At 36.5% G+C, this 24,269-nt stretch overlaps 1 protein-coding gene and 2 long non-coding RNA genes across 19 annotated transcripts in view; 2 read left to right on the forward strand and 1 right to left on the reverse strand.

Moving 5' to 3' along the window:
• The window catches only part of LOC147843266 (uncharacterized), a 424,811-nt gene that overhangs the window by 87,195 nt on the left and 313,347 nt on the right, over positions 1-24,269 (forward strand). The window lies entirely within an intron of this gene.
• The window catches only part of pacsin3 (protein kinase C and casein kinase substrate in neurons 3), an 81,651-nt gene that overhangs the window by 37,708 nt on the left and 19,674 nt on the right, over positions 1-24,269 (forward strand). For 9 of the 17 annotated variants that reach the window (XM_087259014.1, XM_087259010.1, XM_087259012.1 and 6 more), the window contains 6 exon segments: positions 2,638-2,794; positions 8,083-8,318; positions 9,594-9,749; positions 11,686-11,861; positions 21,046-21,166; positions 23,559-23,689. In XM_087259014.1, coding sequence (XP_087115140.1) covers positions 2,638-2,794; positions 8,083-8,318; positions 9,594-9,749; positions 11,686-11,861; positions 21,046-21,166; positions 23,559-23,689 — 977 coding nt within the window. 17 annotated transcript variants of the gene reach the window in all.
• Positions 1,699-5,291, reverse strand: LOC147843270 (uncharacterized). Its single transcript, XR_015496449.1, has 2 exons — positions 4,531-5,291; positions 1,699-2,985 (listed from the first exon to the last, which is right to left on the reverse strand). It is a non-coding gene; the product is annotated as an uncharacterized LOC147843270 (long non-coding RNA).

Raw genomic sequence — 24,269 nt, forward strand, 5'->3', positions numbered from 1 at the left:
ACAAAAACACACCACGGGAGTACACACTTTCACTTTGTGGTATTTCCTGGTGGAATGAAGTCTGAATGCTGCTAAACTATACAGGTACACAGTGCATCCGGAAAGTGTTCATAGCGCTTCACTTTTTCCACGTTTTTATGTTACAGCCTTATTCCAAAATGGATTAAATACATTTGTTTCTTCTTAATTTTAAACGCAATACCCCATAATGACAATGTGAACAAATTAAAAATATTAAAAAATAAAAAACCTGAAAAATCACATGCACAGAAGTAGTCACAGCCTTTGTTGTAAATTAAGATTGGCTACATTCTGTCCACTGATCATTCTTGATGTTTCAGCAGCTTAATTGGAGTTCTCCTATGGTAAGTTCAGTTGATTGGACATGATTTAAAAAGGCAAACATCTTATGTTGAGCATCAGTTTAGACAACTTTAGCACCTGTCAGCTTTAATTGTGGGGAAAACTGGAGAATTTTGAGCTTTTGGCAATTAATTTCATCTGCTGGGTTTTAAAAAAGTTTTTGGGGCGGGATCAAAATCGGTGACTTAGGCCGTACTCACACTATGTACAGTTGCCTCGAACTGGGCCAAAGCACCCTTGTCCCCCCTTTCGTCTTCCCCTGCGTTCCGCACTCATACTACAATCAGGCCTGGGCACACTTGCGTCATCGATGCTGCACTGTTCAGTAAGCACTTTCGCTCAGCACAGTGGAGATTTCTCTGGTCCTATCGTTTCAGTCGTTTGATATGCAGTGACATGCAGTCAAATATTTCGCCAAACAGTCCTTAGGGATGCGGTGATACGCAGTCAGATATTTCGCCGAACAGATCCGCCTCTTTTGGCGCTCATAAACGATCATAAAGCCCTCGTGCTGCAGGAATGAGAAGGTTTGCTGAAGGTGCGCAGCTGTCTAATAATCTACGGCAGTTTGCGTTCACTGAACAGTAAGAATGATTAATAAATCCATATGAAACAGTCCCTTAAAGTCACGTCTAGCTTTCAGTTTCAGGCTTTGGCATGTTTTGCATTCACACTACAAACGTACTGCGCCAAGTGAACCGTGCTCAGGCCCACCTCTTCCAACCAGGCCAGGGCCGGCCAAGTGAATCGTGCCTGAGCCCGATTCAGCGCACTCGAATTTCTCAAACGATCTGGGAAATGGGCCTGGGCACGGTTCGCATAGCATAGTGTCAGTAGGCCCATAGTGTGAATCTGCTAGTGGAATAATGATTAGACATGGGCTGGTAGAAGATTCTGACGGTATGATAACCTTGAGTAAAAATATCACATCTGGGTAAAAAAATAAAATAAAATTCCCCATTCAACATGGTATATATATTTTTTAACATTTGAAATATTTTGAAACGATAAATGTCAGCAAACATTAAATGACTTCTGCTGTCTTAATTACTTTTTAAAACAGATTTTGTTTCAACTTGAAATGGCATCTTTGGATATCTTTATTTTCTTTGGAAATAAAGTAAGCCATTTCACTGTTCAGCTCTACAGCATAATGGATGTTGGTTTATATTTGTTTTTCAGATGTTTCCTGAATTATGGACTGAAATAAACTCAATTAAGTTGCCTTAAAAAACAACAACAAATCTTACAAATATCTTAGGAATAAATACCTTTAAACCGTTTATCGTCCCATGCCTGGTGATGAAGCATTGGTTTCTAATTATTATTCATAGCAGAGTTTTCTTATCCTATGAGAAGACCCTGCTTCTTAATTATTTATGAGAGTACGTGCTTTCCGGAGTCAATGCAGACCTGCCAAGCTGTAAGACCCAATGACAGGGTGAGACCGTGCACGGCATGGGTCGCATGTGTTTGTTTCCATGATCTATGGGGTTTGTTGCATGTTTTTCTCTGTGCTTCTGTCAGGCCCGATACAGCAAAGCTGTTGGTTTGGAGCAAGCATCTTTGTCGAGAGAGCTGTACGAGAATTGGAGAATGGCGGACTTTGTCTTTTATCAGTTGAATTTGTTACTATTCAGACATATCCCCTATATCTGTGCTGCTGTGTTCACCTATGTTTAAAATCCTCCAGATTACTGGCAGGGCTAATGGTTGGAATAGACAGGGCAAGAGACCTGCTGCACTGCTATCTACTGTGTCTGCATTCAGCTCCGGGAATTGAGGAGAGAAGTCCCCGTTATTTATAGCGTTTATATAAACTTGATTATCTTTACGATGATATAGCAAAAGTGTGGTTCTGTGTATATGAATCAAGGGTGCGCTGCACAGTGGCGTCAGTTGGCGTTTTTGTGTGGAGTTTGCATGTTCTCCCCGTGTTTCCTCCGGGTGCTCTGGTTTTCCCCACGTGTCCAGTGACATGTACTATAGGTGAATTGGGTTGGCTAAATTGTCCGTAGTGTTTGTGTGTAAATGTAGTCTGAAGTAGCAGTTTGCCAATTGCTCAAATTATTTCAAATTATACTTGTTAACTAATTTCTAAAGTTATGAAAATTCTTAAAGAAAGAATTAGTATGGACTAACTTGTAAGACTAGTCCAAGCTTTTTATGCAAAGCAAGATAGATCACCGACTTAGTGAGAACCAGAACCATAGATACCAAATATTCAAATTCTGTGTGTAACATCAACTCTCTGACATGGCTTTCATTTGGCAGCCTGGAAACTACAAGAGGACGGTTAAGCGCATTGACGACGGCTACAAGCTATGCAACGAGCTGGTTAGCTGCTTCCAGGAGCGGGCCAAGATTGAGAAGGGCTATTCCCAGCAGCTGAGCGACTGGGCTAGGAAATGGAGAGGCATTGTGGAGAAAGGTGAGTCTCATAGGTCACCCTCTTTAAGCAGACCCATCCCGCCCTCTATATTTACACATTCTATTATGATGAGCTGATAAGTGCCCCTGTCAAAAGATTATAAACTGCTCAACTTTTATTTCCCCTATTAGTTCCCACCATTAATAATCATGATGTAACATCTAAGTTTAGCGAAGACATGCAACTGTATACTGTAGGGATGTAACGGTATCAGAATTTCACGGTACGGTAATACCTCGGTATGAATGTCACGGTACGGTATTTATTGAATCATTTACAGGAAAAAACAAAACTTATGAAAATACTCCACAAAAGTGCCAAAAGTGTCAATGACATACAAATTAGCCATCTATCTGTAAGCTTTGAAACAGGAACTTCAATTTTAATAACAAAAAATTATTAAACCATGTAAAAAAATAAAGTTTCAAAGCTCATCACATTCAACATTTAATCACACTCAGCCCATCTACCCAGATGAGAGCTCTGCTAGTCGGACTTCTCATCAAGCATCTCCCGCTGGATCTAATCTCACTATATTTATTAAACGGGATATTTCATTTATCTTGTTGTCTTTATCTAACGACATATTCCCTGACTTTGGGCATTGGAATCTATTACTTGTTCTCAGGTAACGTGTTTTGGCTGAGCGCAAAGATAAGTTAATGATTAATGTAACCACGTACATTCTGTATATTGACTGATCGCTTGCCTTTATTTCCTATAATGTATAAACTTATTGTATGTTATACTTTTAAAATGGCCATTATCGATTCTTAAAACTGATACTCAGCAAAAGAGAGGCTGTGTTTCGTATTTTCACTGAAATTGAAAGGAGGCGGTTGTTATCGGCTCCGTTTTGTTATAAATATCCACACAGAGAAGATGATGCTCATCTTATGCAGCACGACGCCTCAACATGTCTGCTGTCTAAGTTGCTAATATTAAAATGAAAATAGGCAGTTCCTTAAATCATGTTTACATTTTATTGTTGAGAAAGTGAAACAACGAAGCCAGGATGATGTGACTGAAGTTATAAAGTAACGTTACACTGTTCCCTTTGAAGATTTACCCGTGTCCTCGGTATAATCTGCTTTTCCATATCAAACTGAGAAGAAGAGACTGCAGCCTTGATCAAACTTGCGAAGTCTGAACTTACACGGAGATAATGCAGGACTGAACTGTGCGTGTAAAGCAGGTCGCACACCAGAAGCGACGCTCGGCGGCGCGGCGCGCCGCGCAGCGCCATGTATTTTAGAATTCTAATCATAGGTTTCTATCAGGATACACACACCGGCGCCGCAAGTCGGCGGCGCCCGGCGACGGCTCAGGACGCAGTTCATTTTTCAGCCGCGCCACAGAGCGCCATCTGATTAGAATGTGCGCGTCTGGTGTGCGATACTTTAATCTGTCATGTACGCGCCGTGTCGCGGCGCCGAGCGGCGATTCTGGTGTGCGACCTGCTTTAGAGTTTTCCAGCTCTTTTCATCCCCGCTTCTAGCAGCACACTCCATTTCCGCATTACTGGATCTGTAGCGACAACAGACCGCAAGGGATGATGGTCAAGCATGGGCTGATGGCAATTGTAGTTTTTCGCTACCTCCCGTTCGCTTCATTCGCCTGAGCAAATTTTCTCAGAAGACCTATAGTTTTACCGAGTCATGCGACTTCGGTAATATCGAAAAAAATTAATATTGCGGTATGACGGTATTTACAATACCGTTACATCCCTAGTATACTGACTTTTTTTTTTTTTTACATCCCTTCATGTGCGTGTTCATTTATACTGTATTATTTATAGGAATGCATTGATACCATTTTTTGGAACTGATCTGATCCTTATACCAAAATTCTGAGGATCGACCAATATATAGATCCAATCCCGATACTGTGCCGTTTTTTAAACATAATACAATTTCTATAGTTCTGGTGATGAACTCAAATAATTTATCTTCTTTTGTAAAAATAACAGACTTATAGGCCTACTGTATATGACAGATGACACAATCTAAAAACAAGATCCTTGCTGTAAACTAGGCTACATTATTTGAGCATTCAATATGACATTGATATGATCTGTTGAAGTCCAGCTTATGTTTTTTTTTTTTTTATATTAAGATTTTTTTTTTGGAAATCTGTTAAGACTACCACTATTGACCCTAATTGTTGGTAAAATATTCAGCCTTTTAGCAAAGCCTGAAATTTTCCTGCAGGTTTGACGCAGACTAAAATAAAGGCCTGCATTTCATATACACACTTATTTTCTTTTTTAATAATCCTGAATGATTGTAGCATGTCAGACTGCATAAGCATGGCTCTCATGTCACACTGTAAGTTCTCAGCTATCATAAAGTCAGACTGAACGACAATGAAGACGCACCAAAAACGGAAGAAAACATGTGACAATTTCACTATCTCGCGTTCTGAAATGATTCCTCACAGCAAACACAAACAATCTGTTGCAGCAATTTTGCACACAACTGGCCTTAATAATACAACCAGGAAGAAAAAAACTGTTATGGCATTTCCCTGCGGTCATTTGAATTGTCGCATGGATTGTGTCATCAAACTCGTAGCTTTTTGTTAAAAATCGGCGAATTGATGCGGAATGATTTTGGGTGTATCATAACTAAAATCTTAATATATGAACTAAAAAGTAATACCTTTTTAACTTGTATTTAATGTTTACAATGCAAATCCAATTAGATCCATTTTATTTGGTAAACAAATCAAGTCTTCTATTTAATATATCTACTAAAAATATTGTGAAAATCTTATTTTCACAAGCTGTATTGTAAATAAATTATATGAATATTTTCATATTAGTCAATAATTATACTTTCAAGAGTTCACACTTCGATATTGTTTGACAACTGTAAGCAAGTTAGCAGGTTTGTCATGCTGTCCCGGGAGAGAACCCTGAGCTCGGAGATAGTTGAGCCCAGGGCTCCCGCCTGGTCCATAGAGCATGTGAGGGGAGTACGAGATTAGGTGGTTCTCGAGAGCTCCCCCTGGTAAAGGAGGAAAGGGGGAGAAGGGGTGGATGGGGGGGTTTATTCAGCAAAACGAAGATAAGGGAGTAGTTCTAACTAGGCTACCTGTAGTGAGTTTGGATCAATCTGATTGGCTAGCTAATGCGTGTAGATGAGTGGCCAGCTGCAGTCAATCATATCACGTGCTCCTCTTAAAATTAGTTTGTAAAACTTCACGAATTTTTTTAAAAAACTGAATCAATTTAAATGTACATTTACACAAGTAAATAAACAGAATCAATGATGGGCTAAAAATCTGTGGAATTCTGCGCGCACAGATTCCATGTGGGCCTACATATAATGCGCTATATCATAGCCTTTGTTGGCTTATAAACACAGAATATAGCGCACGAGCAAGATCTGATTTGGATCGGTACCAGCTGGCCGATACCAAATGCAGCAAAAATATGCAGTATCGAACCGATATCTGATCCAAGTACGTTTTGTGTTGTGTCTGTGATAGAGCTGCATGATTCTGGCTAAAATGAGAATCGCGATTTATTATTTTTTGCTTAAAATAAAGATCACAATTCTCTCACAATTCTGTGCATGTAAAATAAAGGTATGGTAAAAACAAACATATGGCACAACATCGATAATAATATTACGTGTAGGTCTACTGGTTTCTATAAATAATTCTATTCTACTTATAATAATTCTGATGTTGAATTATTATGTTTAAGATATATGCTTGCAATCTGTCATATTAGACAATTTAATTCAGTGGTAAAATCAGACATTTGCCATTATCAGATTATATTCAACAATAGGGTAGAGTTATACTGACATTGTAAACATTTATTTTCATGCACAACTGTGGGTTCGCTATGAAGAAAAACCATATCAAATGCTTGTCATAATCATAACTCTAAAATGCGATATGATCATTTAAATGAAGTGCACACTTTCGGTTTCATTTTGATTGCTAAGTACTTGTTCATACTTCGTGCGCGGCTCCCAAATGATCACTCTGTGCCACAAACAGAATATTATTTACAACTGTATTACCTGTTACTCACAACATATGCAGGTTCTGTTCACTAAAGTAGATGCGCGCGCGTCTATCATTAAGTAGAGCGCGCGCCCTCTCTGTAAAAACAGCTCACGTGCTGCGTCCGAAACCGCCTACTAAGTAGGTACTGCATTTGAATTTAAACGTACTACTCGGCCGTTAGAAAAGTGCGTTCTATACAGTATGAATGTGAAAAGTATGAATGGAATTCGGATGTACTACATCCGCCATTTTGTCATGGTCACTTGACCTACCTGCGTCAGTTGCGTCGCTTGAGTCCCATTCATGAATTCTCTCACGTGGCATTATGGGATAGCGCAGCATGCATGGGATGCGCACTTCAGAACCTTGCCGGAAGTAGTAAGTCATCCGGGTACTTCTCGCCTACTGATTTTCGAATTCTATGAATTCGGACATACTACTCGGTTCACATACTGGTTTTAGCCTACTATAAAGTATGGAAGTATGCGGTTTTGGACGCAGCCCAGCAGCTCATGTCACGTCACGTGTGATTTCCCGATCACGAAAACATCATGTTTAGACAAAAATGACATTTTTAGGCGAATTAACCTTATGAATACAGTATGTGACTCATTCAACATCATTTGGAGGTGTCAATGTCACTGAGCAACATGTGGGAAGCAATGAAAAGACTCGTGCAGCCGCCTTTTCTTCTCACCTGAACTTGAAAATATGATTGACAGAATCGTAGAAATGCTGGATTAAGATCGTCTAGGGGGTCGAATCGAGATCGCGATCTTTTAATTATTAATTGTGCAGCTCTAGTCTGTGATATTCACTTTAGTTGACACCTGCATTATTATTATAGCAACTGATGTAGATCTACTGGATATTGACTACACCACCTACATGCATGGATGTGTTTTGGCACTTTTAAAATAACAGTAAACTCAGTGAATTTCTATATAATGGATTTTAATAATATACTACGATTGTATGCTGCGTAAATAAATCCACATATTATTGCACTGACCTTATGAAAGTCATGGAGATGAGTGGATTACCTCCCAGTTTGAGCCTCGGGCTGGCTACATATTCCCTAACCAGACCATGTGACCGAAAAGGGCCAAATGCATTGACCTACAGTTATTAAAAAAGAGGCAACAATTTAATCTTGTGGAATATCACACAATTGTGGGTGCTTTTTTTATGGATTTGAACTAACAAGCAGCTATGCGGTGTTATGAGCTCATAGATAAAGTCAAAATGTGATGTTTGTGCTTCAGGCTCACAGTACGGGACTTTGGAAAAGGCCTGGCATGCTTTCATGAATGCGGCAGACAGGTTGAGTGAGATCCACATGGAGCTCAAAGAGAATCTAGTCATTGAGGACAGCGAGAAGATTAGAAACTGGCAGAAGGATGCTTTCCACAAGCAGATGATTGGTGGATTCCGGGAGACCAAAGATGCTGATGAAGGTTTCCGCAAAGCCCAGAAACCCTGGGTCCGAAAACTTAAAGAAGTACGTCTGCTCATGGTCTGAATACTAAGCCATTGGTGTTTATTTAAAAAAGTAAAGAATTTTTAATTATTAATTGATTTGTAATGTAATGAAATGGTATGTCTTCTTTTCTTTTCACAAAAGTAATAGAAAATGCATATATATATATATTTACTTATATATTTTATACTTTTATATTTTACTCATTTAATTTATTTATTTTACTTTTTTATTTATTTATTTGACTTTCATTTATTTTATTTTTTTCGTTTAAATTTTTAATTAATAAATGTTTTTATTTTACATTTTTATTAAATTATTAAACTTTTTTGATTAATTAATTTTATTAATTATTTATTTAACTTCATTAATTTATTAATTAATTTTACTTTTTATTTATTTAATTATTTTACTTTTGAATGCATTATTTTTATTAAACTTTTTAATTAATAATTAATTGTACTTTTTTATTCATTTATTTTACTCATATTTATTATACTTTTTATTTATTTAACATTTTAATTCATTAATTAATTTTACTTTTACTTATTTATTTATTTGACTTTTTAATTAATTTATTTGACTTTTTATTTGTTATTTTACTTTTTAACTTATTTATTTTACTTTTTAATTCATTAATTATTCTATTTAAGTTTTATGTATTTGTTTATTTTATTTACATTTTTTATTATTATAACTTTATTTATTAAACTTTTATTTATTTATTTATTCATTAATTTATTTAACTTTTTATTTATTTTTCTTTATTTCTTTATTTTACTTTTTTATTTCTTTATTTTTTTATTTCTTTTGTATTATTTAATTTATTTATTTTTACTTTTTTAATTAATAAATTTTTTGTATTTATTTTACTTTTTAGTTAGAGACATTTGCATATGACAAACAGATGGTGACAGGATTATTAGTGAAATATATATATTTTTCTTATATGATTTTTTCCCCTTTTCATCTCATTTCTAGTCTTTGATAATCATATGAAAGAGATTCAGATTAAGTCTAGAAGTCCTGGCCTCACTGCAGGTTTTGGTTCAACTTATTTTATTTACTTATTGTATATTATTATTATTATTAGTTTTATTATTATTATTATCATTATCATTATTATTATTACTATTATTATTAATTTATTTTTTGCTTTGTTTTTTATTTTATTATACATTTTTTACTATTTATTTTAACATATTTAGTGACTGTATAGTGCATTTCACAAAATACCACAGCATTTAGCAATGATGAGCAAATAGTGCAGTTGTGTAAATATTGTTTCTGCTGTAGGTGGAGTCTACCAAAAAAGGTTATCATAGCGCACGGAAGGAAGAACGCACTGCATTGACCCGTGAAACTCATGCCAAGGCTGACCCCACCAAATCCCAAGATGAGGTCCGCAAGTTCACAGATCGCCTAGAGAAATGTACCCAAGAGGCAGAGAAGGTATCATGAGAAAAAGTGCACACAAAACAGTTATCTTGGATTATCTAGGATTAGTCATTTTAGTGTGTTTGTTTTTTTTTTTTTTTTTTTTTTTGAGGATTTTACATTAAGTCACTAATTACTGTATCGAGAGATTATCAACAAGTGTTCATGTTTGGGTGGAATGAGATGGGTGCAGACTAAACTGACAGAATGTCCATAAACCTAGACAAGATAAGGCTTGTGTGGTGCTTATGCTAGTGGTAAGACTGCAGTGATGATGTTTTTGGGCTTGCTTTGACAATGCTCTATTATGGGTGTGAATTCCATGTTGTTGAATGTGTAGTTTCATTCACAAAATTTTACTTTATGCCTGCAGTTTAAAGTTGTAGCTAAATCACTGGGCAACATGACAAAAATCAAACATCTCAAATCCTGATAAGAGATATATCTCAATATGATACTATTTCTGTAAATTCAAACAGTTAATAGTTTATTAATCATTAATAGGACTATTTTTGTTTTACATTTTTTAATTTACTCCATCATATGTGACCTTATTTCTTTATTTAGAGCTTCAGTGCAAATGTTTGATTTAAAAATGTAGTAAAATAAAATAAATATTAAAGGTGCTCAGTGTTGGGCAAGCTACTTGAAAAATGTAGTGAGCTAAGCTGTTAGCTACTCTACTTAAAATGTAGCTTAACTACGCTTAAAGCTATTCTCTAGGAAATCTAGCAAGCTGAGCTAAAAGCTACATGGCAAAAGTAGCTTAGCTACATCAAAGCAGTTTTTGCAATTTTCACTTTTAAATTGAAGCAGCTTAATTCCAAGTCAATCATATCTTAGCGATCAATAAAACTGTCAATGAAACATGAGGCAGAATTGTTCAGTTCAATTATTTACTGTAAATAATATTAAGCTGTACTAAACAGAAACACATTATAGTAAATAACAGCAAAAACAAAAAATCCAATAAAATCAGGTGTTACACATTTAAAATACTATAGTAATTTATAGTAAAGGAAAATATTTAGGAATGAGCATTATGTTGTATATATATTTACAACTCTTCATTAATGAATTACACTACATAATGTAGTATCATTAGTAACTATCATGAACTAATAATAATTATCATAGTATACTTATACCTTTTCTACAGTAAACTGTGTGTGTGTATATATATATAGAATATATAGAACGTTAGAACATGGTTAAAATCAGCCTTTGGGCTTGATAGTCAGGCTCGCTCCTGTTGGTGTCGTCAGATTGGCAACCTGTGCGTGTGTGGAGCCGTCACAGGAAGGGCAGAATAAAAATGTGTTTTGAACCAGGAATGCAATACCTAGTTCATCCACTGGATATCAAACTTGCACACTGCACCTTTGATTAAATATAAAGCACTTTCAAAAAGTAACGATTACATGTCTAACATAAAAAACAGATAAATAAAATGCTAAATTTATACATTGTGCTTTCACGATAGTTATTAATGTCTGTCTGCATCCCTGTAATGGTGTGTAATATTGTGCTTCTATAAATTATGAAAAGAAATTACTGTAAACACATTACATAAAAATACAGAGTATAATATGAAACTATAGACACTTTTTGTCAATACGGCATATATTGTCGTATTGCACTGTCCTAACTATACATGGTTTTCATCTGCTTATAAAAATTCAGGAATGTTATCTGCCTTTGAGATGGTCATGAAATTCAGATTGGTCACAATTAGCATATGCTTTGATCCAAAGTGATTTCCAAGTCGAGAAAGTGATAAAACGTGTCCTTTAAATTTCATCTGCTCTCCATGCAGACATTGTGAATTTGCATTTCTCCATTAGATATATTCTGAGTACGCTAACAGGAAATTCTCATCTTGGGTTTTGACCTTCTAAACTGTGCCCCATGACTCTGTCCCATGAACTTGAGCTTGAATGCTTGTCCTCAGGCTAAGGAGCGTTATGAGAGAGCCCTGGATGAGCTGAATCGATGTAACCCACGCTACATGGAGGACATGGAGCAAGTGTTTGAAATCACCCAGGAGGCAGAAAAGAACAGGCTGTGCTTTTTTAAAGAAGTTCTACTGGACATACACCAGCACATGGACCTCTCCAGCAATGACAGGTAAATCCCTCTGCTATGCCAATGCTTCACCGTCTAACTAGACACTTATTTTCAATAATTGCATTCTTGATTTTAAACTTTTATGTTGGCAGTACAGGGTCCACGGGGTCTTAAAGCCTTACATTTCTAAAACTAAATTGTAGGCCTTAAAGTCTTAAGATCTAAGATGCCATGTTTCAGTGAATTTAAGTACTTTTTAACAGGTCTTTATTTTCCTTTGTCCAGCCAACCAATCCATCCATTTCTTAACGAAAATGAAATTTGTTTACTATTTACCAATATGTTTTTTTAGCTCCCAAGCTCACCCCTATCCCAAAAAATAAATTGCTCATTGTAATTAGCTAGGGTTGTGGAAAATATCTATACACCATATTGTTGGAATGTTTTCCACTTCAATATTATTTTTACACACTGACGTCCATATCATTACATTGTCAATGTTTTATTATACTATTTGGTTGGATGTCCTGGAGAGCCGGTGTCCTGCTGAGTTTAGCTCCAACTTGCTTCAACACACCTACAAGGATGTTTCTAGTATCTAGCAAGAGCTTGATTAGATGATTCAGGTGTGTTTGATTAGGGTTGGAGCTAAACTCTCCAGGATACTGCCCTGTGGCCCACCAAGTGTGGACACCCCTGTACTAGATGGTGGTGTTGAACTTAGTTTTTTTTCTCTCTGATGTGATGGGTTACCTTCAGTGTGCAGCAAGTTAGTAAAATAAAGATGGCTGCTTGACAGAAACGTCCATACAACATTGATTAGAGCAGTGTTTCTCAACCATGTTCCTGGAGGACCACCAAGACTGCGTGTTTTGGATGTCTCCTTTGTCTGTCAGACCCATTACAGGTCTTGTAGTCTTTGTGTGTTTAGTTAAGGAGACATGGAAAATGTGCAGAGCTGGTGGTCCTCCAGGATCGTTGTTGAGAAACACTTGATTAGAGGTTTTTTATCAAAATGTTGGTCAGATTGTCTGCTTAACAATCTCATTTTGCACTGCTCCAATACAATTGAAGTAAGATAAACAAGCTAAGAAAAGTTTCTCTTTTAGTTAAAATGGGTATTGCCATTTTATGTTGCATTTGATTTAACGATATTGCCAGATCCGCAGCAATATCGTATCGTAGCACAAGTATTATGATTATTGTATTGTGGGCACTGCCCTACTATTATATATTGTGAAATATGGCATGAGGCTAGTACAAACAACTGGTTATATCCCCTTCTGAAAGCATCAGATGTCTATGAAGAACACTATGATACTTTGGCATTAATCACTGAAAATTATCTGCTCCAGGAACGCAGCCATCATAAAACCCACAATTTCACCATGAAACAGTTGGTGATGAGACATAAGCGGCCATACCCTTTCACAATCAAAGCTGAAGAAGTCAAATCCCTATGAATCCCTAAAGAAATTGTGTATTGACACCTGAGATTTTTCATTTAAAGCAATAAATAATATGCCTGGCCAAAAATGACTCAAAAGTTGTTACCCTGTACGTTAATTAATGCCAAGTGATCCTGACCAATCTGAACTGCCAATATGTGATGAGTGGGGAGTGAGAATATGACCGATGAAGTCAGCGTGCACGTCAGCAATTATGTTTTTTTAGACTATTAATATTACAGATTGCTAATGCTGCATGTTCTCCGTAAGGTCTAGTTTGTTAGCAATTAGGGATGTAATGATTAACAATTTCACTATTAACAGCACTTTAATTCATTATGATTAATAAATTGTAAATGCTTCTCAACACTGCGTAGAGACAGCAAAACTGCTGCATCTAAACAAAATGATGCCAACTGTGCGCTAGTTTAAAGTTCCAAGCTTGTACACCGAGGCTAATTCGCACACACAGTGGATTAACTATGGTTGATGCTATTAACTAACGGCTGTTTACATATCGTGATTTTTGCCTGCACAAGTTTATTATTTCCAATGGAGGCATGCAGCTTGCACATGCAAATTATGTGCGACGCACTTATGCTTTCCAGACATATTTAAGCGAAAATATTTAAAGTATTTAGTATGCCCTGAGCACATCGCAAGTCACGTGACAAGAACTGACTGATCAGATTCATACTTTGTATGGAAGATACACAATTCTACTCTGGTCCAAAAAGGAAAAAAAATACAAAATGAAAATACCAATCAATTTTGTAATACAGTTGATCAAAAGTGTCTTTCAGACAGATTTTCAGAAGCCTTTGACTACATTTGTTCTCTTTAAAATAGAAATACTTGAACTTATATGTATTTATTTATTTATTTATATAAATATAAATAATTTATTCAATGTTCTTTCATTTATTTTCAGTGTAAAATTATTAATTATGTTTAAATGTTTAAAACTTGTTTCACTTGTTTTTAAGTCCAAAGAGAAATGGATTCAATACATACCCGTTAAAATATTAGGAGTTGTCTGTGACAATGGCGTAGTGGTAGTGCGTTGACGCGTTCACTCCAATGCTCACGGCGACCCGAGTTTAATTCCCGCCTTGAGGTCCTATGCCGATCCTTCACCTCTCTCTGCTCCCCACGCTTTCCTGTCAATACTCTCTACTGTGCTGTCCATTAAAGGTGAAAACCCTGAAAAAATAATGATTAGGAGTTTTCATGTGATTTTCTAAACTAGTAGGCTACTAGTAGTAGTGCTTTGATATTAGTGAATGCATAATAATAGTTGCACGACCAATAACTATAATTGCACGACCAAAATCTATAATCATTGCATCCCTCTTAGCAGTAATAGCTTGAGCTGATAATGCAATAATAGTCTTAAGAGTTGTGGAAAATGTGTGTTTAAATTGCAACAAATTCTTTTTTTATTGATTTCAGTACTTTTTAGAATGAAATAATGCATTTAGTCAACATTTCTCTTCATATTTTGCCATCTTTGCAGTGCATTTATGACATTGCTTTAACTTCTTTAAAAAAAAATAACAGAAATCTTCAAACTCAGTTTCTAATGTCTTGAACCAGTGGTTCTCATCGGGGGTCGGGACCCCTCCGAGGTGTCGCAGGACAATGAAGAAAAGGTGGGGGGTCGGGGGGTCGCCTGGTGATTTCCAAAAATCACTGTATTTATTTATTAATAATTATTATTATTAAACTATAAGAATGACCATATTTTATCAATAACCTACTGAAGAGAAAAAAATAGTCGTTTATAGTTACTATGTACTATATAGTTACTATAGTAGCTTATACCGTTGTTACTAGTTCTATTAGATTGCAACCCCTGGGGTAATTATACTAAAGACACATTATATTTTTTAACAAGATTACATTATATTAACATTATATTAAAGACACAGAAACAGGGTCAGATTCAGCAGATTGATTTAATAACAATAGGTTAAACTTTCTGGCCCATTTACAGCACTGAGATACATTAAAAAATTAAACAGAATAGACTTGGGTCTATTGGTGTAAGCGCGCCATTGCATGCAAGGTTTCTGTATTTATAACCACCTCAGTGGATATTGGGGTCGCGAGTCACTGGCTTTGTCATTTTGGGGGTTGCGGGCTGAAAAGTTTGGGAACCCCTGTCTTAAATAGTCATGATGCCTAAATGTCTGTCTTGTTAGGAGCTTCAATCGAATTTGAAATGGAGCCACTGAGAGACAGGCACAGATGTGAGTTGTGCAATGAGAACTGATGTGATACAAATGGCGAGATCTGTCTTTACACAGTGTCAATCCTGATTTATAAGGGCCATTTCAATTTCCTCAAGCTCTTGTTTCTGCTCATTTATGTGTCTCTTCGCTGGAAACTGAAGAATGTTAACCATTTCGAAGTTCTTATTTGTTTTTCCGTGCTCTCTGTTATCATCATGTTTGCTTAATGAGGAATTCTGAGCATGTCGTTGACTATTAACTAGGGTCACTTCAGAAAAAGCTGAAAGCTAGTGCAACTCTGTTCTTTAGTCTTTTTAATCAATGAACAAATACCTTCTTTCGTTTTTGCGTTTCGGTGGAAGCTCAATCAGCGTAGAGTTACGTGTTGCAGCAACAGAAACAACACCCTCCAAACCTGTCTCTGCAGTTTTGCACAATTGTTTACTTTTGTTGAGCTGTAATTACAGTGCTAGGGCTGCTGCTGAGCTGTGTGCTAATCATATAGTTTGGTTTCATGTACAGGAATCTTTGTGTTTACTTTATCCCTCCCTCATTCTTTGAATTTCCATGGTACTTAATGTTCCTTGCTTTGTTTTGGTTGCAGTGTTTAAAAAAACAAGCAAAAAATAAATAAATAAATAAATAAATAAATATATATATATATATATATATATATATATATATATATATATATATATATATATTATATATATATATATATATATATATATATATATATATATATATATATATATATATATATATATATATAGTGGCTCGTGTGCAAACAAATCTGAGATGATGTTAGGTAGATTTAGTATGTTACTGAGGGGTTGCTAGGGTGTTGACCAAAGCCTACCCAAAAGTCTCTATTGATTCCATTCCTCCTTTTGGTGTATTTTTATGAACAAAAACAGCAAAAATAAATGTAACTTTAAGGTTTAGCAGCTTGTCATTGGTGCAATAACTATATAAGGAATCTTTAAATTACACCTAAAAGGTTTATAGTTCTATCTCAAATGTTAAGTTTATAGGTTTTTAGATTCTTTTCGTTTTACAACCTTATCTTTAAAATAACATTGTACCCAAGCTACCTAATTTAGTTTTTTTAGGTTACATTAGTTTTCCTGTAACGGATTAACTGCATTTATTGTTTAAACAATATTATTAGAGTAATGGTTTACTCTGCTATTGGTTGTCAGATGATGTTGACTGCACAATCCAACTATGGTGTTTGAACATCTGCAAAGCCAGATGTAAACATGTGCATCTCTGAAATGCACTGCTATGTATTTAATACACTGCTCATTCCTGAATGAACCTGATCATTTGAGTCAGTGATTTAGTTATCTTTTTCACAGTGGCTTAGTTTCAGAATTTGAAAGAATTATTCTGTGAAACACTTGGAAGATTTTTCATTAGCCCCTTTCGCACAGTGATACCGGTAAATATCCAGAAAATTACCGTGATGACTACCACCAGTAAATTTAAAAAAGCACTGTTCACACAGGCAAGAACATACCGGAAATTTTCCAGAAAAGACCGTTTACACATCCATTCTAAAGTACCGGTCAATTTTGACATCATTAACCAGAAATGATCTCTAATGCCTAGTTCAGACTGCGTGATTTTAGCCCCGATTTTGGTTGCCGACAGGTTTTGAGAAATCGCCGACAAATGCCTGAAATCACAGGCAAATCGCTGCTCGTGCACGTGAGTGACAATCACACAGTATGAACGATCAAAGATGCAATCTGAGAGAATCGCCGATGAGTCGCCGATGCCTGCGAGATATTTGGCATGCTAAATATCTGGAGCTGTCGGCGATTCAAATCATGCCGTGTGAATTGAGTTTTGACTGAAAATAACATCAGCGATCGCCTACAGTCAATGAGAGAGCAGCTTTCGCTTGTGTGTGTGTGTGTGTGTGTGTGTGTGTGTGTGTGTGTGTGTGTGTGTGTATAGCTGCTGCAGGCCAGCAGGAGGCTGAGGGAGAAGTTAAAAGCGCTCTTTATCGGTTTATTTGGACTCACGAAATGGAGGAAAAACTAGTGGAGGTTTGACAGGACTCAGGAGCAACCGTGTCTGTTTGACGGTTCATACAGAAAAAAATTAGTTTATTATCAACGTTGAGGAGGAATGGCTAATTCCCTTTAAACCCAGGTGTGCAAACATGTACATGTTCTACCCCATTAAAGGCTTCTTTCTCATTATGTAGTTATGAGAACGTAGTTTGGACGAAGTTGTCGGCGATTCTTCCTATAGTAAAGTCATGCAATCTGAAAGCCCCTGTCCCCGATCCATCTTGCAGTGTAAACAAAGCAGCGACGAAACGCAAGCCCAGATAGTCATGCAGTGTGAAAACATCTGTGACACGACTACTTTGAAAATCATGCAGTCTGAACTCGGCATAAGTGACTGCGCTTGTGTTTGTAAACACAGAAGGGGTCGGGCTTTTGTTGGTGGTTGATGGTAAATAATATGCGTGTGTGCTGACACTCACAGGCGGTTTCACATTCACATGTGTCAAGCAACTGAAGTAGAGCTTGATAGTAAACAAACAGCGGTTTATCATAAGCATTTTATCGATGATTTTTCCCACAGTTGGCATTAATAATGAACGTAGAAATGTTATCGGACTAACATCTAGCGGCTAAATGTGTCTGGAAAAATATTCAAAGGCTTTTATTTTCATAAACGGTTCTGATTAGCATGAGTAATCATGAGCGCGCTCTTTCTGGCAATCTTCCATTTGCGTTCACACAGCGCAGCATTCCAGTAAGTTACCGGTAATGTTGCAATTTCTCTTACCAGAAAATTGCCGGAATGAATTTACTGGTATTTTTAAAAAGGGCCTGTTTACACATTAATTTTCCAGAAAAAGTCTGTGTGTGAAAGGGGCTTTTAGTCTACTGGCAGTTTGTGTAATATTTTTTCAATGACGGTAGGGCTGCACAATATATCATTTCAGCATCGATATCACAATGTTATCATTCGCAATAATCACATCATGAGTATATGCAATGTTGAATATGGATTATAATTTATCAATTTGCAAAGGTTTTTTTTTTCTTTTTTGCCTGTGACTTTGTGAGGGTTTTAAAAGCATTCAGGCATAACAAATTGTACCGTTTATAACATTTAGTAATTTTTTAACGTATATATAGATAGGGCTGGACGATTAAAATCTGTTTTGATATTTATTGACCAAGCACCATTGTCAATATTGATAAAAAAAGACTCTGTATGAAGGTTATTAATTATTAATTGTTTTATTAAAATGTGGCTTCTGAGCGGGAGCCTTGGAAGCAGTGCCAATGAGCTTAGAGTGCAAGTCATTTACAATGAAGGCATGGGAGCAAAAATGAGTACGGTGTAGCAGCAGTGAGAAGATAAATTAAAAAAAGGATGTAAGGATGTCGCCAGAGTGGCTTTTTGGTTTCTTTTCTTGTGCATCCCAGCCACTAGCACCCCATCTGAAGGAGTTTTTAGCATAGTGGTAATGTAGTCATTCAACTTCACAATTTGTATTGTTGCAGTGTGTATTTGAATAATGAAGGCTGGTTCCTTTACTTTAAAGCTCAGAATTGACTATCATCATTTGTTTTGTTTACAGAGTTTGAGGTTTACTGTATCATTATTATTCACACCTTTAAGTATTTACGCTTTACCATTGCACACACATTGTAACATTGTATTTATCAGGTTTAAGAGTTTCTTTAACAGTTATGTTTATTTTATTATAAAGAGATGACTATTAAAACTATTTGCCTTAATAATGTTGGTAAATAAGAATTAAGTGGTTAAATAAAGACTAATATTCCGAAGAATATTGTTAAAAATATTCAATAATTATCGATATCGAATGATATGATATCGTAATAATCTTTTTTTGCATTAGCACCCAGCCATAAGTTTATAATTATTGTTATTATATTGTTTATAAAACAAAGACTATGCAATTTCTTTTACATGTGATTTTTCTATTACTGTATACCTGAATACTGTTAAGCAGGTCGCACACCAGAAGCGCCGCGACACGGCGCGCACATGACAGTTTAAACTATCACACACCAGACGCGCACATTCGAATGATATTTAACATGAAACTAATCAGATGGCGCTCTGTGGCGTGGCTGAAAAATGAACTGCGTCCTGAGTCGTGGCCAGGCGCCGCCGACAGCCGCCGACTTGTGTGTGTATCCTGATAGAAACCTATGTTTAGAATTCTAAAATGCTTGGCGCTGTGTGGCGCTGTGCGGCGCGCTGACAAGCGGTGCTTCTGGTGTGCGATCTGCTTTAGACTCCTTGGAAAGCAATACAACGCTGTTTATTTAATTTGTATGTTTTTCTTTGTTGAGTTTATCTATATTTGTAAATTGTTTATTATATTTTATGCACTCCCTTAATCATTCCAATGTATTTTTCCCAAATAGTTATTTAACTCATTTGGTAAAACTGAATTTATATCGCAATATACAGAAGAAGTCAGAATCAATAGCCCCCCTTAGAAAATTTTTTTTATCTTTTTTTTTTATATTTCCCAAATGACGTTTAACAGAGCAAGGACATTTTCAAAATATGTCGGATAATATTTTTTCTTCTGGAGAAAGTCTTATTTGTTTTATTTCAGCTAGAATAAAAGCAGTTTTTAATTTTTTAAACACCATTTTAAGGAAAAAAATTATTAGCCCCTTTAAGCAAAATTTTTTTTCAATAGTCTACAGAACAAACCATCATTATACAACAACTTGCCCAATAACCCTAACCTGCCTAGTTAACGTAATTAATCTAGTTAAGCATTTAAATGTCACTGTAAGCTGTATAGAAGTGTCTTGAAAAATATTATGTAAAATATTATTTACTGTCATAATGGCAAAGATAAAATAAATCACTTATTGGAGATGAGTTATTAAAACTATTATGTTTAGAATTGTGTTGAAAAAATCTTCTTTCCATTAAACTGAAATTGGGGAAAAAAAATAAACAGGAGGATAATAATTCAGGGGGGGTACAAATTCTGACTTCAAATATATATATAGTAGAATAAACAAAATCGCAATGTTAGATTTTCTCAATATCATGCAGCCTTAAATAACAGCCAGGCAAAGGGCTTTTTTGGTCAACATTGGTTTTTGATACATTACCGTCCATCCGTCCGTCCATCAGTCCGCAGTTTTGCTTAAATGTAAAGCCATTTTCTTTTGCAAGCAGGGAATTACCTCTATTTGTATATGTATTTCCACATGCACATTTTAGGGGTATATATAATTCAAAATGTTCTTTTTTTAATAATTTGTTGTAAAGGGACGAAGCCAAAAAAAGAAAATGAATGAATGAATAATTTGTTGCATCCATCAAGGTACATTTGTCCCCCCTCCTAGGACAAATTACTTGCCAATATTTCTCTCTCTTGTGTTTAAAAAGTATGCTCTATAATAAGAGTGATGTTTATATCATTCACCATCAATTGAAATTGGTGTTGGCTGTGTTTTTAACATGCGCCTCCTTGTGCACAAATGAAACCTGTCCTGACTGAATATGTGGAAAATCCCCATGCAGATTCCGAGCCTTGTACCGAGACCTCGGGCAAACCATCAGCGCAGCCAACGACACTGAGGACCTCAGGTGGTGGAGGAACACACATGGCCCCGGCATGAGCATGAACTGGCCGCAGTTTGAGGTAGAACCGAAATTCTCCACTCTCCGAAATGCTCTTTTGTTTTCTGACATTTGCTGCATCCCAAAATACAAGCAACAATGTTTACCAGACACACACCAGGCTTCATACTAGCACGCTAACATTTATTTAGAAAACGTATGATATTTACGAGCTCAAACACTGCTGCAAGGTCATCGACCGTAGAGTTGTTTTGGGTCCCGGGCTCCAGGGGTGGTGAATTTCTAATGGGCTGTGTGTGAATGAGCTGTTGTCTTTGCACGGCCCATGAGTGGGTTCTGGAATGTCGGATCGCTCTCCCTAATGGCAGATCCTCCCCCCCCCCTTCCTTTCCAGCTTTCCCCACAACACACACACACACACACACACAGTAGCAGTGTCAGCATCTCCGTTTGTGCAAATTAGGTTTATCCATACACAACAGTGTGTGTACGGATGTGTTGTGGAATCTGAGTGTGAATGTTAAATCGAGCGATAGGAGAGTGTATAACGGTCACAGACCTAAAACGAAGCTTTTAGTCCCGTTTGCCCAGGTAAGTGACACCTCCAGAGGAATCTTCTGGCATCCTCTATGTTCTGCCAGCACACTGGAGTCCTTTGTATTGCTGTAAATTGTGCACAGAGAGAGCTAGAGCAAACCTTTGCCTGTGATAGAAGGCCGACTAGATGATGGTCCAGCATGTGACTGTGAATATAAGTGCTGTTATGTCACGGTCACATTGTGTGTCTGTTCTGTATTCTTGTTCTGCTTTAAGACAATGTTATTTATGGGAATGGAGCCACACTGACTGTGTCAAACATCAATTTTATTTTTGGGAAATGAAAAGTCACTGGTAAGTCACCTTGCCATATACACTGGGGGAGATCAAGTATGGCGAGGCAGTGGCGCAGTAGGTAGTGCTGTCGCCTCACAGCAAGAAGGTCGCTGGTTTGAACCTCGGCTCAGTTGGCGTTTCTGTGTCAAGTTTGCATGTTCTCCCTGCCTTCGCGTGGGTTTCCTCCGGGTGCTCCAGTTTCCCCCACAGTCCAAAGACATGCGGTACAGGTGAATTGGGTAGGCTAAATTGTCCGTAGTGTATGAGTGTGTGTGAATGTGTGTGTGGATGTTTCCCAGGGATGGGTTGCAGCCGGAAGAGCATCCGCTGCATAAAACTTGCTGGATGAGTTGGCGGTTCATTCAGCTGTGGCGACCACGGATTAATAAATGGACTAAGCCGACAAGAATATGAATGAATGAAATCAAGTATTCAGCACATCATGTTTTTTCCTGGGAATAATATTTCTTAAGGAGCTGTTGACATGGAATTGAAACAGATTTTTTAACAAAATGCAAACATAAAAATAAAACAAAAGAAAAAATCTGGAAAAAAATCTGTGTAATAAATCAATTCTGTCTAATTACAATGAAATAATACAGGGTGGGCCATTTATATGGATACACCTTAATAAAACTTATTGGGAATTTCACAAGAAAAACATTAGTGTGCTTGGTTTTAATGTAACTTTATTCTTTCATGAGTTATTTACAAGCCCCCTCACGTATACTAATGTGCCACAAACAGGACGTTAATATCACCAACCATTCCCATTTTATTAAGGTGTATCCATATAAATGGCCCACCCTGTACAGGGAGAAAGTACTGAACTACTGAAATGTATTTAATACTTTATTTAAAGGGTTTTTTGGTGATGGCAGTGCAAAAATCTTGATGGTTTTGAGGGTTTCGTCTATCAAATCTGATCTTAAGTTTGTATTTTCTATTGCATTCAACTCAGGTGATTGATTAGGCCATTTTATAGCTTGATTTGTCGTTCTCTGAAAGGATTTGAGAGTTTCTTTGGCTGTGTTTTGAATCATTGTCTTGCTGAAATGTCCACCCTGACTTCATCTTCATCATCCTGCTAATGTAGATGTTAGACTGAAGCAGCTGATATTCATTTACCATGACGAAGGGCAGAAAGTTGCTGAAGAACTACTGAGAGATTTCAGCTGCTGTCTGGGCTTTCACTGCTTCTCTACACCTCCCTTTCTTCATGTGTTCAATACTTTTTCCCTGAGTCATTTCATTTTATTACACATAACTTCATTTGTAAACTAATTAGATTTGTTGTCTTTGCATATATGGATTTCTTAGGTTGTTACCAACATCCAGTGAAAATTTCATGTCAAATAGCACCTTTAGAAATATCTTTTCTGAGAAAAACAGTGACATGTTAAATACTTATTTTCCCGCTGTATGTCACATTTAATAATTTAATTCATAAAATCCAGTTGGTGGCAGTTAAGTCTTACTTCACCCAAAAATAAAACTTCTGTTATTAATTGCACTTATTTTTTTCAATGCACATGCTATATCTTAATGTAATTTTTTTTATGTATTTTGTGTTTTAAAAGGAGTGGTCACCTGAAGCGAACCGATCCATCAGTCGAAAGGACAGAAACAGCCGCTCTGATGACGTGGTCACTCTGACTAATATCGTCTCAGCGGGAGACGAACCCCCACAGACCCTACAGGAAACGACAAGGTACATCTGACTATTGCACACTCAGCTACTCATGCACAAAGAAAATCTTTTCCCAAAAATATCTAGAACATTCTTCCACAAAGCATGTCAGAAGGAAAAATGAGCTGCTGGCAGTATAAATAAAAAAAAAGCTATTTAATATATGAAAGAAAATATGGTGCAGTTGGGCTCTATGCACGGCAAGTGACCAATAAACTTCTGGTGAAAGGTTGATGTGACTATTTTCAATTTCATAAGGTGTCTTTAACAGCACTAATAATGTATTTTAATTGAAATAGAGTTCATAAAATATATAGTACTTATGTTTTTTTTTAGCTGTTTAGGCATAAAGGAGATGAAAGACCATTTAAACACAAGTGCTGTGATGAGCAGCAGACGAGCACTAAAACTCCATTGATAATACTGCGGTAAATCAATGTTTAAAAATGTTCAAATATTGTGATAAAATACATTTTAAATAAGACATGGCTGGAAGAATGACATTTAATGCAATGTTTCTTGTCCAGTGTAACAGTGTCATAACTGCATGCGATGCAATGCCTTGATGCGATAAAAGCTATCATTTCCATCCGTATCTGTA

This window comes from Danio rerio, chromosome 7 (assembly GCF_052040795.2).
Source record: "Danio rerio strain M-AB ecotype USA chromosome 7, GRCz13ab, whole genome shotgun sequence".
NCBI lineage: Eukaryota > Metazoa > Chordata > Actinopteri > Cypriniformes > Danionidae > Danio > Danio rerio.